At 47.0% G+C, this 23120-nt stretch overlaps 1 protein-coding gene across 1 annotated transcript in view; it reads right to left on the bottom strand.

Annotated features, from left to right (window-relative positions):
- Window positions 1-3132: 3132 nt before the first annotated feature.
- The window catches only part of LOC104283329 (villin-1-like), a 36040-nt gene continuing 16052 nt past the window's right edge, over window positions 3133-23120 (bottom strand). Inside the window, exons 4-20 of the mRNA XM_009881491.1 lie at window positions 22462-22658; window positions 20469-20577; window positions 20062-20172; window positions 18424-18623; window positions 18260-18338; window positions 16818-16916; window positions 14373-14526; window positions 13206-13306; window positions 12405-12542; window positions 11690-11848; window positions 10612-10791; window positions 9739-9884; window positions 8883-9027; window positions 8026-8214; window positions 5675-5743; window positions 4536-4793; window positions 3133-3246 (exon numbers count right to left, since the gene is read on the bottom strand). Coding sequence (XP_009879793.1) covers window positions 3133-3246; window positions 4536-4793; window positions 5675-5743; window positions 8026-8214; window positions 8883-9027; window positions 9739-9884; window positions 10612-10791; window positions 11690-11848; window positions 12405-12542; window positions 13206-13306; window positions 14373-14526; window positions 16818-16916; window positions 18260-18338; window positions 18424-18623; window positions 20062-20172; window positions 20469-20577; window positions 22462-22658 — 2448 coding nt within the window. The remainder of the gene's footprint in view (window positions 3247-4535; window positions 4794-5674; window positions 5744-8025; window positions 8215-8882; window positions 9028-9738; window positions 9885-10611; window positions 10792-11689; window positions 11849-12404; window positions 12543-13205; window positions 13307-14372; window positions 14527-16817; window positions 16917-18259; window positions 18339-18423; window positions 18624-20061; window positions 20173-20468; window positions 20578-22461; window positions 22659-23120) is intronic.

The raw sequence follows: 23120 nt of genomic DNA, 5'->3' as shown, positions 1-23120 counted from the left end.
GAACATCCTTGACTCCAATTCAGGGACAGCCTGCGTTCTGTCCCAGGATGCTCTGAGCATTTTGTTTTAAGGAGCCATGGGATAAAAAGCATGAATGAAGGATACCCAGGACTGCCCTGTACTACACAGGGAGCTTGCACCAGGTGGCCTGAGAGCAGGCATGATCAGAGGCATTTCTGCCGCCTTGCTCATGTCAGCACCACCTCTTGTGGGGCGAGATATGTCTCCAACTCTGGAGACATTCAAAACTTGCCTGGATGCCATCCTGTGCAACCTGTTGTAGGTGACCCTACTCTGGCAGAGGGTGTTGGACTAGATGATCTCCAGAGGTCACTTCCAACCCCTACCATTCTGTGATTCTGTGATGGATCAGCCTGCTGAGTTGGCCAAGAACAAATTACTCACTTTTTTGGTGTTGCAGGATTAGATTTCAGTTGGCTTATTGAGCTAAACCAGCCCTCACCTCCCTGCTGTGGCCAGCACTAGAGAAGTCGGGGACGGGGAATGGGGAGAGATGTCAGGTCAGGACCACACTATCCAGGGCCAGGGTGGGCTTAGATGGACTACACAGAAAAGCCAGGGTTTCCTCTGCATGTTGTATGCTTAAATAAAGGTAGGCAAGATCCATGGGAAGAGAAAACATCCCTCATCAGGTAGAAGAGTTGGGGGAAAACTACTGGAGCCAGGTGGGAAAGTAGCTGAGATGGAGATGGGGTGGACCAGAGCATTATGGACAATGCTGCAAGGTGTCGTCTCTCCCCAAAGGAAGGGACATGGTCCATGCCATTATCAAGGGATCTCATCTCTGAGCAGATTAGGAAGTTCTGAAGCCCCACTGTAGGGAACAGCTCTGGTGAAAAGAGCATCAGAAGTAGGACATGGCCCACCAGGCACTGCAGTGAAAGTGGCAAGTGACACAAAAGGGAGGATGTGGGTGAGCAGCTTTCCTTTAGAAATCAGAGACAGAGAGTAAAACCAACTCTACCCATGAGAAGAAGAGAGCAGCAGCAGTGTCCAACAGGCCCAGATATCAGAGGGATCTATTATCTGTAAAAAATCCCATACCGGAGTGCTCTGCTCATGTGTTGGTGAGCATTGTGGCAACAGGAATCAAAGCAATTTGTAGCAAACCAGCCTAATCTCCCTAATCCGACTGTATTTCTGCTAGTCTCCGCTTGATTCCATGGTGCTCGTTAGGCCCACAGTCAGGGCTGATAGGTGGCATTGCTGCATTTTTATTGAGGAGCACATGCAATTCGTTAATTTGGGAGCTGGCAGGAGTGTGCCGCAGCGGGGCGATGCAAATATTGTTGCTTCCAGCAGCGGCAATAGAGGCTGAAAGAGGGATAATGTGCACTGATTGTATCCAGCGTGAACACAACAGGAGCAATCAGGCAGGTAATTCAGCTGATTTGTGTCTCTGCTTGACTCTTACCTTATTCTGCACAAGGGGGTTCAATGGGTTTTGGGCTGGACCCTCAAGCAGAAACGGGATGAAGTGGTGGCAGGCTCGTGGAGGCAATGACAGGGTTGTGGCTTATGTGAAGTAACTACCAATTCTTAAACACAAAGATCTGTCCAGAAGACCCCATCACCTGCTTCCAGCCCAGACAGATGGTGACACTTTACCACTACTGCATGTTGCGTGAGAGCTCTTCACTCCTCATCTATCAGCTGCCTGCAGCTCCATCCCCACCTCCCTGCCCCAGGGGTGGGCAGTCAGGTCAACTGCTGAATGGCCAAGTACCCACCACGGGCAATGAGGGGCTTCAGGAGCACGGGCATGGGGAGACAAACGGTCCTGGCTATGTGGTGTTTGGGAACAGAGGGGGCCCCACCTTATCAGTTTGTTCTTTTCTTTTAAAAAAAAAATCCCAAAGCTCATTAAAGACCAGGTGTTTGGAGGATCTGTGGCCCTGTGGAGCTTTTTGCTACTGCCGTCCTACCTCACATGCTGATCAAGGACACTTAGAGTGGTGTTGTTGGCTGTTTATTTGGAATCACTGGTCAGGCTGGAAATGGAGTAAAGCTGCAAAACCACATCTTCTGAGTTTTTAAACATACGTCTTTCTTCCTTTAGTTTACAGTTGTATCCCTTAGCCACTGAGTGCTCACATTTCCCCCTCCGCAATCAGACCGAGCTCACAGTGTAGATATGGGTGGTCTCAGCCCCATGGACATCACAGGGATGGAGCCCTGATAAAACCTTCAGTAGGACACACTCTGTCTCAAGTCATACCCAAAGCCCTTCTGGCTTCCTCAAGTCTCTGGTCTGCAGGCAGGTGGACTCTTACGTTCACCTGCACCCAGTTGTGCTCAGGGAAGCTGGGTGAGATCAGAGATGCTGCCTGAACAAGAAAAAAGTAGAAAGAGTCTTGTCTGGCAGTCAAAAATCAACAGCTGTGTGCAACCCTAAATCTCATCATCCTCTTGAAATAGATCAGCTAATAAATATGTTCCAAATAAGTGGGGTTTTTTCCAAGCCAGGTTCTCATTTGTTTTACCTGCGCTGGGCTATGCATGTTAGTCTACAACTGATTCTTGCTATTCTTTGATGGGAAGCTTTTTTGCAAGGTGAGAAGGGGTTGAACTGGCTGGTCTTACCCCATGGGCTACCCCATCACACATCTGGCTACTCCATTACCTTTTTCCTGAACTCAAGGGCTCCCCCTCTGTCCTCCTATGGCTTCCCCCTCCTCTCCCCACCCAGAATTTACACAGCAGCTGCAAGTGGCCTTTGTCTGGCCTACTTTTAAACTTCTACAGATGAAGGAAGATCATGTCATTGTGCCCGTGGCAATTTGCAAAAGGGAGAGGAAAGAAGAGGCTACAATATGGTTGGGTGACACACACTTGTCTTCATGGCTATCAGCAATAAAGTGTCAAAAAGAGGCAAAAACATCCCGCAGAGCCGTTCCTGCAAAAGGTTTTGCCTCCTTGGGTTCAGGGTTTGCAGGCAGAAAGGAGTCATCCCCTGAACAGTGGCTGCTGGAATAACTGTGTTGGAGCTTGGCCTGATTGAGATGTTGGGTTGGGGTCATTGAGCAAATGTCTGTACTTCTTCCCCGCAGCTCCTCGCAGAGAGCAAGGGTTGGTCCCAGAGTCACTGGATGCCAGATGGCCCCTGCAGTCTCAGAATAGTCCACATTGCTTCTTCTCATTCTGCTGCTTCCATTTGGGCATCTGGTAGAACTCATCCTTGGACTTCCCAAAGATATCATGGAAATCGGCATCAGAGAGATAGTACTGTGCAGTGGGAGGAGAGAGAAAGGAGAAGTCAGCTTTGGCTTTTGCAGAGGCTGGGACACCTCCATCACCTACATCCCTTCCTCTCTGTGCCAGTGCTGACCCCTGACTCCAGGCCACCAACTCCTGTCCCGCTGCCTGTCCTCATGGTGGGAAGCGGAATGTCCCAGCAACTGTTCCTCATCCTGCTTCCCAAAGAACCAAGGGAATAAAAGCCCTTCAGCCCAAAGGGATGCTCTGGTTTTGAGGGGTTAGCATGCTCTGGCTGGAATTTGGTCTCCACTAATCATACTGAGGCCAGGACAATTAATGGTGCATCAGAGAAGTTCTGCTGGCCGAAGTTTTGGGTGGTTTCTTAGGTAGTGATTCACAGGGAATCTCCCTTTCACTCAGTTCCCCACTGGACTTGAAAGACAGAAATCTTTGTAGATAGTGGGCTCATCAGTGATACTGAGAAAGACCCCGTGGGCAATGAAGGTTGAGTTTTCCCTGGTATTTTGAGTAGAAGAAAGCACTCATGTACAACCCAGCTGAAATACAACCGTTAGCACAGGGGCATTGCCGGGGCGCAGAGCTGCTGGCCTGGCTGTGGAGCAGCTCTCTGGCTGTGGGGGTTGCCCTCTGCCAGGACATCTGTTGGGGCAAGAAATTGGTCAAACTTGGGTTGCAGAGAGTAGAGGGAATCAGCCTCCTGTCCCCGGCCCCCCCTTGGCTTGCTTGGACTGAGCTGCAGACGTTGCCAAAATCCTTGGGCTGATCAGAAATCTGAGACGTGGCATTCCTCCCTGTCCCTGGATGGGATCTGGTGAAATGCAAGCTTTCTGACAAAAAAAAACAAAACCAAACCCCCCCAAAAGTAAAAGATCCCTTCTGGAAGGAGTTTCAAATGAAAAAAACCCACCCACACTGCAACAAAATGCAAATCTTGTCTTTGTTCTCAGCTGCGTCACCTTGTCTTGCAGGAACCGTATTTTTGGTTCTCTGTCCCTCCAAGGACAGAGGTTGGGTGGCAGAGTAAAACAACTCTACCAGAAGAAAAAAAATGATAATTAAAAATGACTATTTAAAATTCATATTACTGCCATAAAAAAAATAAACACTTCAACTAGGGTAAAACTACCACAACTTCCTCTCACTTGAAGCTCCCACTTTTTCATGAGAGCCATGTGTCCAGCTAGTTATCTCCTTGAGCCTGAAGCAGGACTTAACAGTCTAAAGTACTAATGCACTTAGCCAATGACTAAGTTCCAGGTTAAGCTACAAAGACATCAAACCAGCAATGCTGCCACCTCTTTTTTAGTGGGATCCACGCCTTCTGGGAGTTCATCCACCGTCTTATTCATCAGCACCTCTCGTGAGTAAACTCCTTCACCGTTGGGCACCAGGCAAGGGCTGCTGTTGCTGTTGTAGTTGCTGCTGTTGCTGTAGCTGTTGCTGTCACTGTGGTTGAAGTGTGATTTACACTCTGGGGAAGCACTTGCCATACTTGAACCAGTCAAGTTGGTCATGCTGAGGGTTCTCTTGTTCAGGCTGATGTTGTTAAGGTCCTGCCAAACGGAGGAAAGCATGTCAAGGCAAGAAGCTCTGGCAGAGCAACCTGGGGGTTATCCCAAGATCTTTCTCTTTGTTGGGGGTGGGGGAACTGTTTCTGGCCCATACTATCTGTTGGGCTGTGGCTCCAAAGCGGCAAGGAGAAAGTCCAAACTAACATTAGTCCAGCACCTCCATCAATGTCACATCTTGATGTTAGGCCTGCTAAAAGCACAGCAGTGATGAGAGGCCTCAGAAATAACTGAAAATACTTACAGTAGTCTCACTTTTCTCAAGATAACAACAGGGGAAGGTACATGAGGGAGGACAGAAGGTGAGATTAGATATCTGCCATGTCTAAAATGTCTAAATTACCTGTGCACCCCTCCCCGACTTGCCATCTCTCCTGGTTCAAAGCCCCTGCCACTTCCTTCCAGCCTTCCTCTTGCCCCTGTTCAGGGCAGAACTGACCCCGTGGGACCATCACATTTGGGACTGATGGCACCTTGTTTCCTCTGTGCTTTGTAGGACCCCCATTGGGCTGTGTCCTTCTTGACCAGGGGCCCCTTGTCCAGGGTCTCAGGAGCCACCGCACTGCAAACTACTCATACAACGCTTAACTGCGCCCTCTTATCGCTGCACATACTTTTGTTCGCATGTGTTGTTTAGAAAGCACCCGGCCAGTCTTCGTCTCACAGGTACCACTGCACAGGACTGGAAAAGGCTCAGGAGATCTGGGTGTATTTATGGGTTATTAATCACATCCCTGATCCTGGCAGGCTGAGGTCTCCATGCCTGCTCTGATCATGATGTCCTCTCCCTCATGCGAACAGGCTGGGGGACGCGGTGGTGTTTAAACCCAGGTGTTTCCCACCCATGTGGTCGAGGAGCAACTCACCACTTTGATCTCGGATATAGCCAACACGTCTCCCAAGCTATTCTTCATCTCCTCATAGGACTTGCCATCCTAAAGGTAAAGAGAGTTTAAGAACCACAGGCCGCCTTTAATTAGCGCATTCTCTAACGGGGTCAGGAGATCATACAAATTTTAAAGCCCAGTGGTGCCCTTTGAGGTGGCAGCTGGTGCCTCCTGCAATCCCCAGCTCCTGGAATCAGGAGACTGTGGCAGAATCAGAGCTTTCACTCGAAAACAAAGAAACAAATGGACTTTACCCTTTGCAGTTGTACAATAACAGATGAAAACAGGAAATTTAAAGACTTCAGAGAGCAGAAGGCAAAGAAGGAGAAATCATATTTACTGCTGCATTTAAAGCTTTTAAATTTTAAATGAATCTTGCAGAGCATGAAAATTTGGGATAAACTTATATTCCTTTTTTTCCCTTCCCTGATTCATTTAGCTAATGCAACAGATTTTTCAAAGCCTCGATCCCTGAATTCTTGTAATTTGGTGCTACGTATTGCCAGTTACCTCTTATTTCCTAAAAAAAAAATAAATATATTAGGTATATTGGCAAAGCTGATGACTGTGTTTTCCTAAGCAGCCAGGAGATGTCAGTTCTTAACGGAATCATCCGACAAAGTTCCCCAACAAGAACAAACAACATAAACACATGGACTGCAGAGCAAACAGATTTAGACCCAAAACTGAGCAATGAACACACACACACCAGATGTTTCTGGGATGTCAACAGTTTGGATTGCTTTTCTGTAGTTGCTGAAGCTGCCTGCAGGGGATATTTTTGGAGGCACATATTTTATGAGCTGTATCCTTGTTTTTCAGCAGTTCCTCAGAAAAAAAAAAAAAAACAAGTTTTGACCTTCGTTCTAAGCATCAACATTGGTTTAAGGGTCAGAGCTCTGGGAGTTGCTGACTCTTGCTGTCTCATCTGTCCAAATCCGGCTGTCAAGACAGGCTTTCTACCAGTGCACCAGTTGCAAAGAAAGACGATGCAAACCCAGCTACAGGCAAAAAAAAAATAAAAAATCTCTGTATGAGATTCCCTGCAGTGTGAATTTCCCTGGGGGACCTTCACCCTATTGTCCCAGTTGTCCCACCTGCAGGCTCAGCATGGGACTTCACTGACAGCCCTCTGGGCAACAAGAAGACAGGATTGCTTGTGAACTGGCTGAACACTGTTGTTCATAGAAGGGACCATCTCACTGGGGAAGAGTCTGCTAAAACACCACCTGGGAGCTGAGTTTTTCCCAGATGCCCATCATCTTTCTTTCCTCCTTTTTTTTTTTTTTTTTTTTTTTTTTTTTTTTTTTTTTTGTTAAACCATGCCCACCAGTGCCATCGGGTGGCAGGAATTTAGGTGCACAGCATTGCTTCCACCTGGCTGTTTGCTATGAACTGGTACTCTGGCTCTATCAACCACCAAAGCCCCTCCAGGATTGTCCTTTGTTCCTAAATACACTCTGTGCTGCAGCACTGAGCCTCCAGGCTGGCTGGACCAGCTGGTCCATGGTCTGCATGGAGTTAAGTGCATTGCTGCTTCCTCCATCCAACCACGCTGTGCATGACCATGTGTGTCCTGACCACACGTTGTGAGTCCCCATGCACTGGCCACACAAGCAAATCTCTGCTCCACATTATATTCCTGAAATGGTTTGAAGCCTGTGTGTTTGAAAGAGGAGAGAAAGGACTTTTTTCTTTCCCAGGCATCTCCCTGGGCAGGTTTCCAATTCTATATAGTGACATTCTGGTATTTGTAAATCAGCTTTTGAGAAGAAGGCTTGTATGTAGGGACCAAGGGTGACCTTGCTCAGGAGCTCCTGGGCTCTGATGGGCATTCTGCAAACCTGGAGACGAGACCTGTCTGCTCGCATCTTTTATTTCACCAGAGTTTGCTCTAAAAGTTGGGTCATAAATTTTTCTCTGTGGCTGTATTTTGAAAAATTAACCTTTTTTTTCATTTTTTTTTAATGATGTGGGGTGCTTCTGTTGCCACTCTGAACTGGATTTTACTGCTAGAAGCCCCAACTCATTTTCAACTGAAATAACAAACCTGACGTGGAACCTAATCTTTTTTTAAAATAAAAATGTGAATATTGTGAACTAAAGCACATTTACTTATATACGCAAAAGCATCCGTTTCACCAAACAAGCACTTTTTGCTGGCAAAGGATCAGAAGCTGCTCAGGTAGCACCAGGAAGCTGTGAGGCTCAGGACATGTCATTGCAAGGTTTCCCTCCATGCACCATAGAGGATGTGGCTTGCTGACAAGAACACCCTTTAAGTATCACCAAGCACGCGTACACACCACAGGGCTTTTCCAGCAACTTACGCTCCATTTGTAGGGGTCCCAAGCGTTGAACCACCCTGTGAAGTTGAGGGGTTCATAGCCCTGCTTCACCAGTATTATCGGAGTTGCCAAGTCTCTCCCTGCCGGATGGGTCTTGAGATACTCCTTAGCCGAGGCAACTGCCTCGTTCCTCTCATACGTGTTGGAGGCTTTGCCAACCCAAAGGAAAATCTGCAAGGAGAGGTGGTATTGAAGATTGGTGAGTAGTCAGGACCTGCGCGAGCATGGCTGTTTATTCAGCCCTGCCAAGTGAAGCAGAGATAAGACAGGAATTGTTGTTTCCCAGCAGTCCCCTGGGATTTTGATCCCAGATTTCCTCCCCAGTCAAGAAGGATTTTGCTTTTGAGACGGGCCTAAAGTATGAATATTTCAGAAAACAGCTCTCACATGCTTCAAGGTAGCTAAACTCAGTCCTTGCATGGCCAAAAAATCAAATGGCCTCAGAAAGCAAACCCCTTGGAGTCAGTTTCCAAGCAAGTCCTCACCATTGGCGCTGGGAAATGAGGGGTAGGGTTTCTGGGTGCCACCCCCTTGGATGAGCTGGCAAAGACTGGAGCAGGTCCAGCTCATCTTACCTTGAAGCACGGCATGGACCAGGTGCCTCTGTTCCCTCCTTTCTGAAATAGGGATAGCAATACCTCCTCACTCACGTGTTTTGTACCTGGTGAGCAGGACTGGACATACACCTGCTTGTCTGACCTAGCACAGTGAAGGGTTTGGAGATGGGACAGAAGGTATACTGCCCTTGGTTTCACATTGAATGACGGATTAAAACAAATTAAGCCATAACCAGTTTGAAAATATGTCTGGGTGGAAGAGGAGGAGGAGTCAGTGCTGACCTCTTCCCATGTGTCTAGCAGCATGACGTCATCTTCGTCCAAGTCTTCCTGGCAGAATCCCACCACCTCTGTCATGATGAATCGACCCGTCTGGTTGGAGCACTCAAAGAGGCGAGGCTGGTAGTGCGTGACCTGCTCTTGAAACCTTCCTCATGCATGGCAGGGAAAGAAAAAGCAAGAGAGATGGAAACCTTCCCCTTGTGGTTTACAGCAGGGCCCTGCTCCTACTTGCCATGACCTTGATGGAAGAGGTGGGAAAATGGCAATGGTCATCTGAGTGCCTGAAAATCAGGCAATGTCAGGTCTCAGGGGATTCTTGGGTCATTTTAAGAATTTTTAAAGGTAACTTCTTCCCCACTTAAAGAGGGCAAAAGCAGAACCCTTCTTTCCTTGTGGAGATGAGCCTGCTGTCAGGTGAAAGCCACATCATTATCACTTCGTTGCAAAGGAACACATCACCTGCCCAGAGGGCTGGAGAAAACCAGGCTGTTCAAAAGCAGTTTTAGTTTCATGAATCTTCTGGGGCTGCCCGTAAATAATAATGGCTTGAAACGGAGCATGTGATTCATGTAGTCCTTACAAGGTATGGGATGGATTTACTGTGGGGAAAAGAGGATGTAGCACACCCTTGTCTAGATTTTTCCATCTGCAGCTCCTACTTCAGAAGGTCTCACACAAAAGCTAAGAAAGAGACATCTTGGTGTGGTTTCTAACCAAGCTTTTGATGATATTCTGGCCTAATGCTCCCTTTGGTGAGGACATGGTATCAAAGTGCTTACTCATTTCCCTGCAAAGTTTTGATCCCTTGCTTGATGGTGCCTGGTGAAGACCAAAGGAGCAAGCAGGTCACTATTACCTCTTTTCACTGGCGTAAGGTGCTTTGCCTCCCAAGGCTTCCCAGAATTCTGCTGGCTCTTGTCCCTCCAAAATGGTGTGCTTGTCCCGTTTGGAGACGATGTCAGCTACCATCTTTGCCATCTCCCTCTCATCTCCACTGCATCCCTGTGTTAAGGACATAAAATTGAGGTGGAGTTAGGGGTAGACTGGCAAAACTTATGGGGGGGGGGAGGGGGAATGGGGGTGAGAACTGGCTTGGCCATGCCCTCCTTTTGAAAGTTTTAGACCTGCTTGAATGCCTTTGAGGGTCTCATCTGAGCTGGTCACTCAGAATCCATTTCTAGTTCCTGAAGGGACACTTAGTGCAGCCATTGGCATCTAAGGCACAACTCACAGAATCATGGATTGTTTTGGGTTGGAAGGGACCTTTAAAGATCATCTAGTCCAAGCCCCCTGCCATGGGCAGGGACCCCTTTTACTAGATCAGGTTACTCAAAGCCTTGTCCAACCCGACTTTGAAAACTTCCAGTGATGGGGCATCCACAAATCCAGGCAACCCTTCTGCTTTGGTTTGATCTACCATCTCATCCTGAAGCAGATCACTAAAAGGATAAATGAATATGCTCTAATCCTGGCTAATTTCTTACAGTTGGAGAACCTGGGGTGCTTTATTCAGCTGAAAGTCATACGAACCTCTAAAATGATGTGAGGTGAAGCCCCAGTTGGGTTACTTCTATATTGAGAGGGCTGTGTTACTGCTAATCCTCCACAGATAAGGCCCTCTGCTGGGTGCACCTTCCTCCATTGAAATTAATGGTCTACATGCCCAAGGATACACCTCCACAGCTCAGTGGAGGTAGGAGACTGAAGCCTCACATCAGCGATTTCTCACCTTCCCACACCACAGGTAGCAGACTTGGCTGGGCGTTAGCAGGGAGACGTCATTGGGGGTAAAGGAGGAGGCCCGGGCCGGCACCTCCGTGGCCTTTGTGTTCATCTCATCTGTGCCCCTCACCTGGAAGAGGCGGATCGCTGGCTCGGGCGTGCTTTTCTGAGCCCGGCTTGTGCCGCCCTGCAAGGAACAGAGGGAAGGATGGTTTTGGGAGGTAAACAGGGCATTCAAATCCAGGGTGCAACTGGTTTGAGGGGGAAGGTTCTTGGGGTCACAACCTTCCACACTGCTGCAACAATGGGCCATGGTCCTGTACAAAGCAGGTGAGGAAATCCAAATACCTTCTGGTTCCAGGTCAGAATAAAACCTACATGGCATAACTTCCACATTTCTCCCTGATTTCTCTGAGTCTTGACCAGCTCCCATCAAGATGCCCACATTCAGTGTGAGCAGATCTTACTGTCTGCAAAGCATTTGCCATGTAACCTGGGCAAGGCAGCCGGACTCTGATTTCCAGTTGTGCTTGGCTTAGCTGAACATCTGCCATGGAAGCCATATGGTGGGACCAACACTGAGAACTGAGGGCAATCCCCCTCTTCCTCAGCCATTTGCAATGTCTCCACCACAGATGGTGGCAGCCAAAGCAGCAAGTGAAGTGGGTTAGTAGTCAACGTGATATAATTCAGGCAGGGACAATTCAAATCATGTAACTGTTTATAGGATATTTTGGAGGACCGTTTCTGGATAGTGGCATCTGTAATTCCCAGGACGATTGTCTTACAGTAACTCTGCAAAATATTTTGGGATAGAAGCTGGAAAGAACATCACATATTAATGCTGAAGCTCAGGGGTAGACAGCGGAGTATGGGTCAGTCCAGGACTGTGTTTACACATATGGTGTTCAGACTACTTGGGAAGCAGTAGAAATGTTCCACCACTTCCATCTGCCAGCTCATGCAGACCTGGCAGGCTCCTTTCCTCAATATCAGCCCTTTTTTCTGGACTATTTCCATTGCAACTGCCAAGCCATCGTTGGTGCTCGCACCTTCCATTGCCCACACACACAAAGCCACGTTACCTCGTAAATGATCAGCTTGCCCTTGAAGATGGCCAGAAAGTGTGTGGGCTCCTTGCCCATTGTCACGCGCACCTGCACGGCCTCATCCCCATGCTTCTTGTCCAGCTCAATGGCATTGAGGGCACAGGCGGTGATTTCATCCACAGAGGCATGGCGACCCTGGGGGAGGGAGAGACATGACATGCAACGTGATGAGATCAAGGGTATAAAGCTCTGCACAGTGTAACATCTTGCCAACCCCAAGCCCTGCATATTGTGAGATCAGAATTAAAAGTGCCAGATGTTTAAAATTCCCTTGCATTCTGGTTTTGGAGACTTTAGCATCCCATTTTCAAAGCTTTTCTCTGCATTCAGGGCAGGTAAATATACTTTAAAAAGGAAGGCAGAGATATCCATGTGCTCGAATGACTCCAGGAGCTGAGGCTTTAAGGGAAGATCTGGAAGACTGCAAAGTTTGACCTCAGCGCTGTAAGCCCCATCATCCTTCACCATTTCTGTCTGAAATTGCTGGCTCTCAGTCTGATGACAGATTGGGCTCAGAGAGTCCATGCTGCCTACAAAGCACAGCTTGGGATATTTGCAATGGGCAACTGATGAGCAAAGGGCATGTGAGTTCTTCTGGATGCTTGGGTTGGGATTTTTGCATGTAATTGCTTCCTTCAGTTTCAGGCTTCCAGCAGACACAGCACAGGCCTTTCTGCTTGGTTTGACCTACCTGCCACATGTAGAGGACGTAGTGAGGCCTGCCTGATCTCAGGTAGGTGTACAGGACCAGGTAGCAGTCACCCCCATAGAACTGCCCATATGTCTTGGGATTCACTGGCTGCATTTGCAAGTCCTCAATCCTCCACACCTAGTGAAAGAAACATTTTGGTGAGCAGCAGTGGAGTCAACGTAAAGACAGAGCACAGCCCCTTTGTCAGCAGACCACTGAAGTTCAGGTCTCTTCAGTTGGAAAGAGAACCCTTCCTCTCTCCTCTGGATGCCAGCCTGCGTTCTTCCATCTTGATTAAGTGCTTGCTGGCAAAGTCAGGTCTCTCCCGTGACTGCCACAATACATATACCATTAACAGCCCTTCTGCTGTCAGTGGCCCTCAAGAGGAGCAGCCTCCTGGTCCCTCTCAGTCCCACAGCCCCTGTCTCAACCAGCTTCATGGGAGGCCACAAGAATGGGAGAGGGGCCTCTGCTCTCTGCAAGCTTGGTTGATAGGGACCTAACTGGGAGACAGTGTGAGAAGGGAGTTGACTGTATCAGCCTCATGAACCACACATATGGCAGGAGAGGAGTCAGCTTGGTGACTGCTTTGCTCCACTGGTCATGGGTTGGAGGAGAAATGCAACTGCCGCGTGAATTAGAGTTTGCAAGCAGTTTGCTCTGGCTGCAGCCATCCTTCCTTGGGGAGGGTAGGTGGGCACACCTTCACAGCTCCATACAGCTGCTGTGTAAAAAAAAGGCAGAGAAGTTTGGAAACAGGCTGATTATTGCACCCTCTGTCAGCAAAAGGAGCTCTCTCACCTCAATCTCCCCGGAGGCATCATCTACCATCCTCTGCTCAGCAGCTAGCTCTGGTCTGGCGTGGAGCTGAGTGGTGTCAAACTTCACCTGCTCCACCTTGGCTGCATGCACCAGCAGAATAAAAACAAGAACCCAGTGAATGCACAGTAACGAACAAAGCGTCTGCATCACCCTCACGCACTAACACAGTCTTTATACACAATCTTTATAACCTGGTCCATGGTTGCATGAACCCAGTCTTGCCACCAGTAAGCCAATATTGATTTTGGAATATGCAAGACCTCATACACCCCAGCGCTGATCTGTTACAGGCTGGCAATGGGCCATATAGTGCGTTCCAGTGATGACTGGCTGGTAAAAATGTTAGTTGTCTCCTGACTGAAAAGTCATAATTGGTTTCCAAATCCATACCTATCGCCCTCCTTTTAAAATGCTGCTTTCAGAAATGACATGGCTACATTTCTCCAGCTCGTGGTAAAGACAGAGCACATTTATGGACAGCATGGAGAGACACAGGAGGAGAGAAAGAGAGCACAGACACAGGTGGAGAGAAAGAAAGAACTTGCAAGTGAAAGAGATTTGCAGCCCTGAAGCTATTATTGTTGGAGACATTGAGCATTTCTGTCACCATCCCACCATTCACCACCAAGTTATGTCTCTTCAGTATTGTTTACTCTTTGGGATTAATGCATTGCAATATTCACTTCAGCAGTGTGATAAATCGAGGCACTGTTCACATCAGTGTAAATACAGAATAATTCCACTGACGTCAGGAGGGTCTTGGGTGGATGCCAGTGTAAATGAAAGAAGAATGGTGTTCAACACTTCCTTATCAGGTTCTTCATTAGCCCTTTATGAAGAAAATTAGGGAGTTCTGAGAGTGTCAATTTTTGCATACAAATTTTCAGATGAGAGTGATCTTCTGCCGATATTTACATTTGGAATAAGTGGCAGTTAGGTTTGTATGAGAAACTTCAGCAGTTCTGAACATAGTTCAGTTCCTGAATACTTTGCATCTACAGAAGAACGTGAAAAATACGAGGCTTGAGAAGAATGTGCACTAGAGTTTCAAGATGCTGAAGGCAGGAGACGGTTAATGTGAATGATGTTCCCTCAGCTGTTGCTTAGCACAGGTAGGAAAGCCAAATCCAGGAGAAACATGCTCACCAATTTTGCCAGTAGTGTAGGCTTTGCCCAACCCTTGTGTTTCATCCTTTTCTGTCCACCTCTGGAAGAGCTGTTTAAACATGGCTGACTCTGCTCCATCATTGATCACTTCAATGTTGGTGGATGAAGGATAGCCTTTGGCTTGGATAAAACCCTAGTGGGGTTGAAAAGGACATTAGTGGGGACACACTGAGCTTTTTACAGATATGAGAAGAGAAATGTGGATGTGAGCCAGCCCAAAGAGTGAAGGTCCCCTACTGACCACAGTAGCATGACCAAGGGCAGGATTCACCTCAAGACTTGCATTCAGCCTTATAAACGGAGGTGTCTACAAGCTCTCACTGTAGTGTCCATGTTTATTTCTGGGTTTAGGAGACTGAACCCTGCCCCTAGAGGCTGGTCACCTATACCACATCCTGAACTTAATCTCTACGTGGTGCTTGAGTCTTGAAGAAAATCTCACTCAATGGATCTAATGAAAAGCCTCCTCCTCTATCTCATACAGCTCCATAGATGGCTCCTGGTGATGGATCAAGGAGTAGAGGAGAGCAGTGATGAGGTTTGCCCACAACACGAGAACCTAATGCAGTTCTTTGCTCCTCTCCAAACTTTCTGTCCCTCTCTAAAACAGGGGGACTGTTCTCCCTGTAGCATGCTGGAGAGCATGTATGCCGGGGTAGCAAAGGGGTGGAGGCAGCTCAGTACCCCAGAGCATAATGTGTGTTCTGAAGGGACTAAACTCTCACAAATGTCTATTTCTTCCCCCCTCCCCCCGCCCCTAAAAACAAATTATTTCTTTGCAGTAGAGCCACTATGGAATCAAAAGACTACTTCAACAGATGTGCTTGATACAATATGAGAGAGAAGAAAACTGTGTTCTGCCACAACAAGGAAGTCATTGCTTGGTTTTTGGGAACTGCTCTGTCTTTATCTCAGCAGCTCCAGGATGACCTGGAGGTACAGTGCTGACAGCCGTGGTTCAGGGGAAGAGCCTGATTGTAGGCTTCTGAGCATTCATCTTCTGCTGTAAATACTGCAGCCACACACTCTCCCCCGGGAAAAGCAGAGCAGATGGTCTCCCCATCCCTCCCACCTGCCACACTGAAAGAAAGAGATATCTTTTGTTCTACATGTGTAGCTCAGGGCCAGAATTTGCAGAGCTGATTGCCTCCTAAAAAGCATTTGAGTTAAGCTTTTGAAAAGAGCATTGAGGACTTGGAGACAAGTTTTAAGACAAAGTTTGCCTAATCTTTTCTTCTCTGAGACAATAGCTGCAAACAATAGCTGCAATCGGTATTGAAGCTGGGTGTCTCCTGGTAAGACCTTATTGAAGTTGGGGCCACTCAAGTTCAGTATCTCCTAGTAAGATCTCACTGAAGATGAGGCTATTATGGTTCACATAAGTGAACAGATGAATTAAAAGCTAAGTTCCCTTGATGCCTTCACTTCAACTTGCCAACTTGTGAAAAACCTGCCAAATGCCTTACTTGAAAAGGCTCCCTTGAGGCTAATTTTTTCTGAAAGGAAGCCTTGAGGAACTCTCTGCCAGAAAATACCTGCATGGCAGCTCATCTGGAGGTACCAGGGCACTATGCTGGTGTGTTCTACCTTAACATGAGCCCTGGTCTTGCCTTAGGTTGGCCATCTGAATTAATAGCAGTTAATAACAAATCTCTTTCTACCAGTGGAAGAGCACTGTATCACCTTCAAATTCACATGCAGAACCTGGGCCCAGAGCCATCAGCATGGTGAAAAAGACTTGCTGCCCGTAATGGACTTGGTGTTGAGGCCTGTAGCACCTACATAGAAGGTCTGGCTTTTCCAGAGTGTCCCAGTAATCGAGTTCCCCATTGATCTGCCCAAGGTATTACACTTGGTTTGGAACACAAGAGATGCCTGTCAGGGTCAGAGCAGTGGTCCGTGCTGCCTGGGACAGTGGCATTAAGAGATGCTGTTTCGCAAGCTCACGTGAGCCTGGTCGCTGTCTGCAGTGTGATCCCTTTGCTCGCCCCAGCATTCTCTATACTCGGTCACGGATGTTAGAGAGGATATAAAAGCCCCTTTAATATCTGTTTATGGACCTGGTGACCATGAATTTGTCTAATCCCATCTTGACCCTGCTGATACTCTCTGTCTCCACCATCTCTTGGATCAACAAAATCCAGAAGTCCACCACTTACTGTGTAACAAAGCATTTTCTTTTATACTTACTTTACTTCAACAAATTTCTTCCTAGTTTTAGTGGCAGGTCTTAGTTCTAGCGCAATTTGGTGACTAACAATTTTGTGTTTACGTCATCATGCCTCCCTTAGATGTTTAACTTCTCTCTCTGTTATTACACAGGCCAGCTCCTCAAGACCTACGCTTAATTGTAATTAGTGGTCAGATCAAGATCAGCACTTAGTTAACCTCCTGTGACATTGTTTGCACAGTATTACAACTCACCACAGCTCGAGTGAAGGCTGCTTTTTTCTCTTCCACGCTGGAGGCTTTTCCTCTCCAGACATAAATCTTAAAACCACCTTGGTCTAAAATGTAGCAGTCCTGAGGTGGAAAAGAAAAAACAGACATAAAAAGCTCTGCACAAGCAAAGGTCCTTATTTGTAGCCTACCCAGGTTGGATCCTTGTTGAAGATTTAGATTAGATGTAGATCTAGCTCATTTCCTTGCCTTGTAGAGCTCTAAGCCTGGTGCAACCATTAGAAGAGGCAATAGATGATGGATGCACTGTGGTTCATAAATAGACTACAACTACCATCAACCCTGAAGTGCAGGGGTTCATGGGTACTCTGACTTTGTGAGCACACCTGACCCAGGCAGCTGCCCTTTAACTGTAATGAGTTAAAATATGTATTTTTCCTAGGCACTGCTCAAAACTGGCCATTACCATTTCATGAGAGGTGTTCCCAAACCAACAGAAAATACAGCTCTGAAAGGCTCAAGGAGAAGTGTACACTGAAATATCACCCTCAGCCTGCTGGGCTACAGCACTGCTGATGGTGGGGCGTATTTATGCCAAATCTGCTACTAAAGGAGCAGGAAAAGTCACAGTTAGACATCTTCCGTATGACTATTTTGTGTCCCCGATCTGGAACTAAAAATGTTGCATCGTTGTGAACACGGTAGGATCCCGAACCCAAAGGGGATGAGGTGGCTGCCAGGCAGCCTGTCTCCACCGCAGAGAGTTGGTGCTCCAAACTGACAACCCACTGCGTGACCCAAGGCTCCTCGTTTTTCAAACTGAACTATGACAAGAAAAGCAAAAGCTGCATACGCCTGTAAAAGGAGGCTGAGCTTTAACAAGGCTGACACCAGGGTGGGTAAGGGAGCTGGAGCCTTGCAGCACAACGCTGGTTTGCACTGCAGAGAATTAAGGATGAGCAATTCTCTGCCAATATTAGGAAAGCCTCTGTTTTTTGAAAGCCTTTGGACAGAGGGTCTGTAAGGAATATTCTTCTATATAGCCACTTGCTACAGCAGGAAAAATCTTCGTGATTTTGTGAGCAGAGTGTTTATTTACTCTCAATTCTGCAGATGGAGGGCTGTCCCTGAACACCAGGTATTAAGAAGCCTTATTTCCATCCGGAATTTATTCCTGGCCCGCAGGTCTCCTTGGCTCTGATTGCCAAGATAACATCATCCGTGGTTGAGAGGGTCGATTTGCCATCTCTCGTTAGAGCAGCTTCAACGCACCACCTACCTCTAGCCACTGAGGCTGTAGTAGGGCCAAGCTGCCTCGTTTTCAGAGGACACCTGATAAACCTGAGGGATGGAAGGGCTGATAATTTTCAGGAAAAGGGGTATCCCATTGAAACAGGTGCTCAGCTGAAAATAAAGCAAGCCACAGCATTCTTCTCTTGCTGTAAGGGCTGAAGGCTTTCCCTCACCTCGTGCTGGAGCAGATCCTGTGTCAGGGGCCGGGTGGCTATCTCCTGTACCACCAGGTCGTTGTCCTTCTCATAGACACTGAAAGACAGTCACCGAGCAGAGTCAGGGGATGCACTGCCCGCTGTGAGAAAGGATGGGGTTTGGTGCCCATCCCAAGACTTACTGGTAGAGTCGGACATTTGCTTTCTGCAGCTCATCTGCTTTCGTATCTGGGATGGCGTCTCGGAGCTCCCCGCGCCTCTCACCCAGCACCATCTTCATGATCTGCATGAGGTCTGGGGAGTCTTTCTCATTGTCAATGATGCCGATCTGAGCTCGGCCGCCTCTTTCGCTGTCCCTGATGCTGCGAGCCAGTGCGAGACCCTGCACAAGGATCACTGGGGGGTAAGTCCTGATCCAGACAACAAATTCAGCAAGCCTCAGACCTAAAGCAATGACTGAGCACCAATAGTCCAAGCCAGATTACCACAACTCTCTGAAGCTTCTACTGTTCTCCAAATTTAGCTATTGAAAAAGGGGATGTGTCTATAATGCCTGCTTATTAATTAACTTTCAGGAAAATATTGCTTATTACAGTCGCTCCTGGTGCTTGCTCCTGCAGGGCAGAGGTGCACAGTCACCACCACAGGCGTTGCCTATGTGTGACTGTACATGAGCAGGTCCAATAATCTACTGAGATGGTCTGGGAGAGAGATGCGTACATGCTGAGGACAACGAGGCCAGATGCTGCAGAGCTGCAGGACCCTGGGCGCCCCGTGGTGACATTTTACATTTAAATGTTTCAAGTATTCAAAAAGAGGGGATGTTTTCTGTGAAAAGAAGCAGCGTGAAATGCCAAGCAACTAATTAGGCTAAAATCTCCATTTTCCATTGATTTTTTTTTTCCATGACTCGTACTGCAACAGCTTTGAAAGGGGCCCCTCTTTGTTAGACCAATGACTTGCTCGATTGCCAGGCCTGAGATGAACCATGGCCTGTTCCTCACAGCAGCCTTCCCTCTACCTGCTCCCCCTCCTCTGTGTCTTGAGGGTTTCTCTGTCTTTTCTCCATGCTCTGTTGGATTTTCTCCTAGCCATTGTGTCCTGGAAAACCGCCTTTCCTGTGAAGCTTCCCCCTGTCCCAGATCATCAGGTGCCACCATGTGATGAGCAGACCTGCCTGCCTTTTAATGTGTATAATGACTGGCTACGAGGTTGGCCATCAGCTTTGCTGATGGCACATTGATATATCTTGCTTTATTATATCTCTGTATCTCAGTTCCTCTATCAGTAAAATAAGGATAATGACCCCTTTGCAAAGTGCAATGGATCTGACCTAGCAATGCCTAGGTTACATATTCCTGCTTGTCTCATACTGACCAAGCTGGAATTTCCTGTGATGCTGTAAAAAGACAATTAAAATTCATCTACCCATGGGGTAGTTACTGCAGCTAAACCTACTCGTGCTGCTGCTGACTTTTTAGTCCCATATCATGCAAACTACAGGGCACAGAGAGATGGAGATGGACCTCCCCAGAGGGAGCTGGGTGCCTTTCTGGAGCTGGAGATAGTGAAGTGCCCACAGCTGCCCGTGAAACCCAAGCTGAGGCCGGGTCTGAACTGGAGCAAAGCACTTCCCTGGGCCTCTGATATCAGCAGATGGAGAAGTAGATGATTTACCACGATTTTCTCTGTTCATCTGCATGTTGCTGGTTTTACCAAGATTTTCACTGTGCAAACACTGAGCGCTATTTCTCTATTTTTCCCCCTCCAGGCACCAAAAAATACCACTAGTAAACCGACGGGCTTTTTCCTGTACTCACCCTGGATTTCTCAGCAATGCTGCAGCTGGGTCCGTTCCACTGAATCAGCACTTTCCCAAGGTCCAGCAAGAAAACATCGCCCTTATTGAAACTGTCCCAGGAAAGTGCTACCTGTCATGAGAAAATGGAAGTGTTCACCAGACGGTGAGGACTGGGGACACAACCAGAGCTGCAGGAGACAAGTCACAGCCATCGCAAACTCGCCCCTGGGCATGTAAGAACTGGTCTGCAATGACATGCTCATTTTTTTGGCACTCAGCTACTCACTGAGCCCAATGGCTTCTCTCATGATAATACCAAACCCCTGAGCGAGGTGAGCTATCTCACAGGTAACCCTGGTCCAAAATGGATGTAGGAGGAGAGGCAAGGAGAAATGGTGCATAAGGAGAGAGGGCTCTTCTTCTTACCTCTGTGGCTGACACGTGCTTCTTGCCCTTGACATGAAGAAGACGCTTGATGTTGTACATATTGGTCTCCACGTGCTTAAATCCTGAAGCCACTCCTCCCTTCTTGTAGCTGTTGTGTAGCAGGGAATAAAGAGTCAGAGCTAGTTAGAAAATATCTTTCCCCCTATCCTCTGAGAACATCTCGAGGTTTTGGTGACAACTAAAAAATCTAGAGCCAATAAAATCTCAAAGTCCTAAAAATGGAATGTCAAATGTTGTATTGCCTCACTCTACTCTTCATGGTCCCTTGTCAAACCAGGACTCCTCATGGTATCCATCTGCCTGCTATGGGTGCAGTGTTGCTGTTGTGCATCTTTGGAGAAGATGTGTAGAACAACAGGCAGGTCAGGGATGGCAACGGAAACATAAGACAACCAAACTGAAAAACCCATTAACCATGGCAGTGGCATCTCAGAATTTAAATATTCCATAAACATTCATTTAAAAAATGAAACTTATTTTGCAGAAAACAAACTCCTTGCTAAAATTTGGTTTTGTTCAAAATAGTTATTCTATTAAAAGTAGCTTAGATAGGAAATTTTTGCCATGAGCAGAACAAAGCACTATCATAAACAGGTACAGAACACCGTCTTTCTCTCAGATTTAACCTACTGATTTTGTTGGCCTTCCATCCTTGAACACGCACTTTGCAATAGCTGCTATTAGCGCTGTATTGCCTCACTGCATGATGCCACCCTCTCCTTTCCATGCAACTTTGCAAGGAAGACACACTCACACAGTCCCCAAACGAATTCCTAGAGCCTTTTCAGTGGTGTTTGAACAAGTCTAACCCAATTCCACATATCCTAGACCATATTAGAAAACAGATCCAATGTTCATTCTTCAGGGCTTACAGTAATAATTGACACAATATAATTGCCATTTGTGGGAGAGAGAGATAATTGCTGAAATTTTTATTTATTGCCATGTGGGTAATATATGTATTTTATCATAGCTTAGAAGAGATTGGCAAATGTGGTCTGATTCACAGTACTTCATACTTGTTTGGCCCAGTTGAACATATCCAAGAAGGATGCTGTGGTGATTAGTCCATCTGCCAAGGTGTGGAAAGAGCCTGCTGTAATTTCTCATTCTCCCTCAGAATTCCTGTTTGACCTTAGGCATGTGGTTTAGACCAAGATGATGTCTAACTCATACTGATTTCACAGGCAGATAGGTTTCCAAATAGACTTCTAAACCTGCACACTTTTGGAGGTCTGAATTTCAGTCCTTCATTGCCCTTTACTCATCTTTAAGATGAGGATTAAAGCACTTTTTTGTCTCACAAAAGTCCCGAGGAAACTCATGAGAGGTTGTAGATATACACGATACAGAGGTATCAAAAAACAGACTGTGAGAGAGGGTATTAACCAAGGATGTGTTTTCATCTCAGTTTTCTTCAGCTGTTTAAAAGCAAGGCACTTAGGCTCTTTATTGCCAGTGAAGGTCCTGCTGGAGGACAGCTATTGGAGTTCAAAGGACTCAAAAGAGAGCCACGACCGCAGGGTTAGATTCAACCCAATTTTAGGTGGCCGAATTTCAGAGTCAAAATTTGCTTCCCCTTCAGGAATATTACTCCCAGTGTGAGCCAAATCAGGACTTCTCTTCAAGGTTGATATTAGTCTGAAGTGCCCTGAATGGACATACTAATCTAAAGTGCATAGAGGAGAGGAAGGAAGACCCTATGGTGAACAAAAGGGAGGTTAAGGCGCATTTATAGCAAATATCTGGGAAAACAACCAGTAGAACAGAATGACATGGTTCCAGTCCCAATGTTTACAACTAATTTTTTTCAAAATGGGAAATTTTTCTTCTGAATTTTGACCAACTTCAGTGCTGATCAATTTATTTTTTTCCAGATATTTGAAAAGTAGAGGGCTCTGAGATGGAGAGAAGCAGAGAGACCCCCAGGGACCATCACCTACCTCGTTACAGGGTATTTTATGCTACTCACATAATGCCATTGCGGAAATAGCTTTGGAAGGTCTCAGACTCGTGTCCCTGCACCTCCCGGTGCTGCACGGGGTTGCCCTGGAGTGCATTGTCCAGCTGGGTGACATACAGGGCCGCGGCGCCTTGCTCATCCTGAGATGAATCCTTGCCAATCCAGTAATGCAAATCCACAGCGGAGCCGCGAGAGGTTCTTTTGATCTGTAAGAAGTGGGAAAGACGAGTCAGGATGAAGGCACAGACCATATCTGTGTTTCAATTAATATCGCTGGCCAGGGAGACCTGGCCAAACCAAGTGGCTATGGAGCCCTTTCCTAAAGCCTTTCCCAGTTCTTCTGTTCTGGGCGAGGGGAGACAAGACGGACCCTTAAGATAATTCTTGGGAGCTCAGCCTGGAGCCAGAGACCTGATTTGGAAGACCGCCTATGAGACTTACATACATATTACACTGAAGGATGCTTGAGTCTTATGTGCTTTTATAACTCTTGTTATCAAGGAAAACTGAACACCTGTGCAATTACAAAAATACATGCACTCAACCTGTCCTGCCTTTATAGAGTTTGATATTAAAACTTAAAGGAGGCTCTTCTTATAGATCTCCTTTAAAAATGTAATGTACGCTGCTATTTATTTGCCTGGCGATACTGTCCTTTCTCTCCCATT

Source organism: Charadrius vociferus, unplaced genomic scaffold, assembly GCF_000708025.1.
Source record: "Charadrius vociferus isolate BGI_N301 unplaced genomic scaffold, ASM70802v2 scaffold403, whole genome shotgun sequence".
Classification (NCBI taxonomy): Eukaryota; Metazoa; Chordata; class Aves; order Charadriiformes; family Charadriidae; genus Charadrius; species Charadrius vociferus.
The sequence above is the reverse complement of the archived record's forward strand: the minus strand, read 5'-3'. Positions and strand labels throughout refer to the sequence as shown.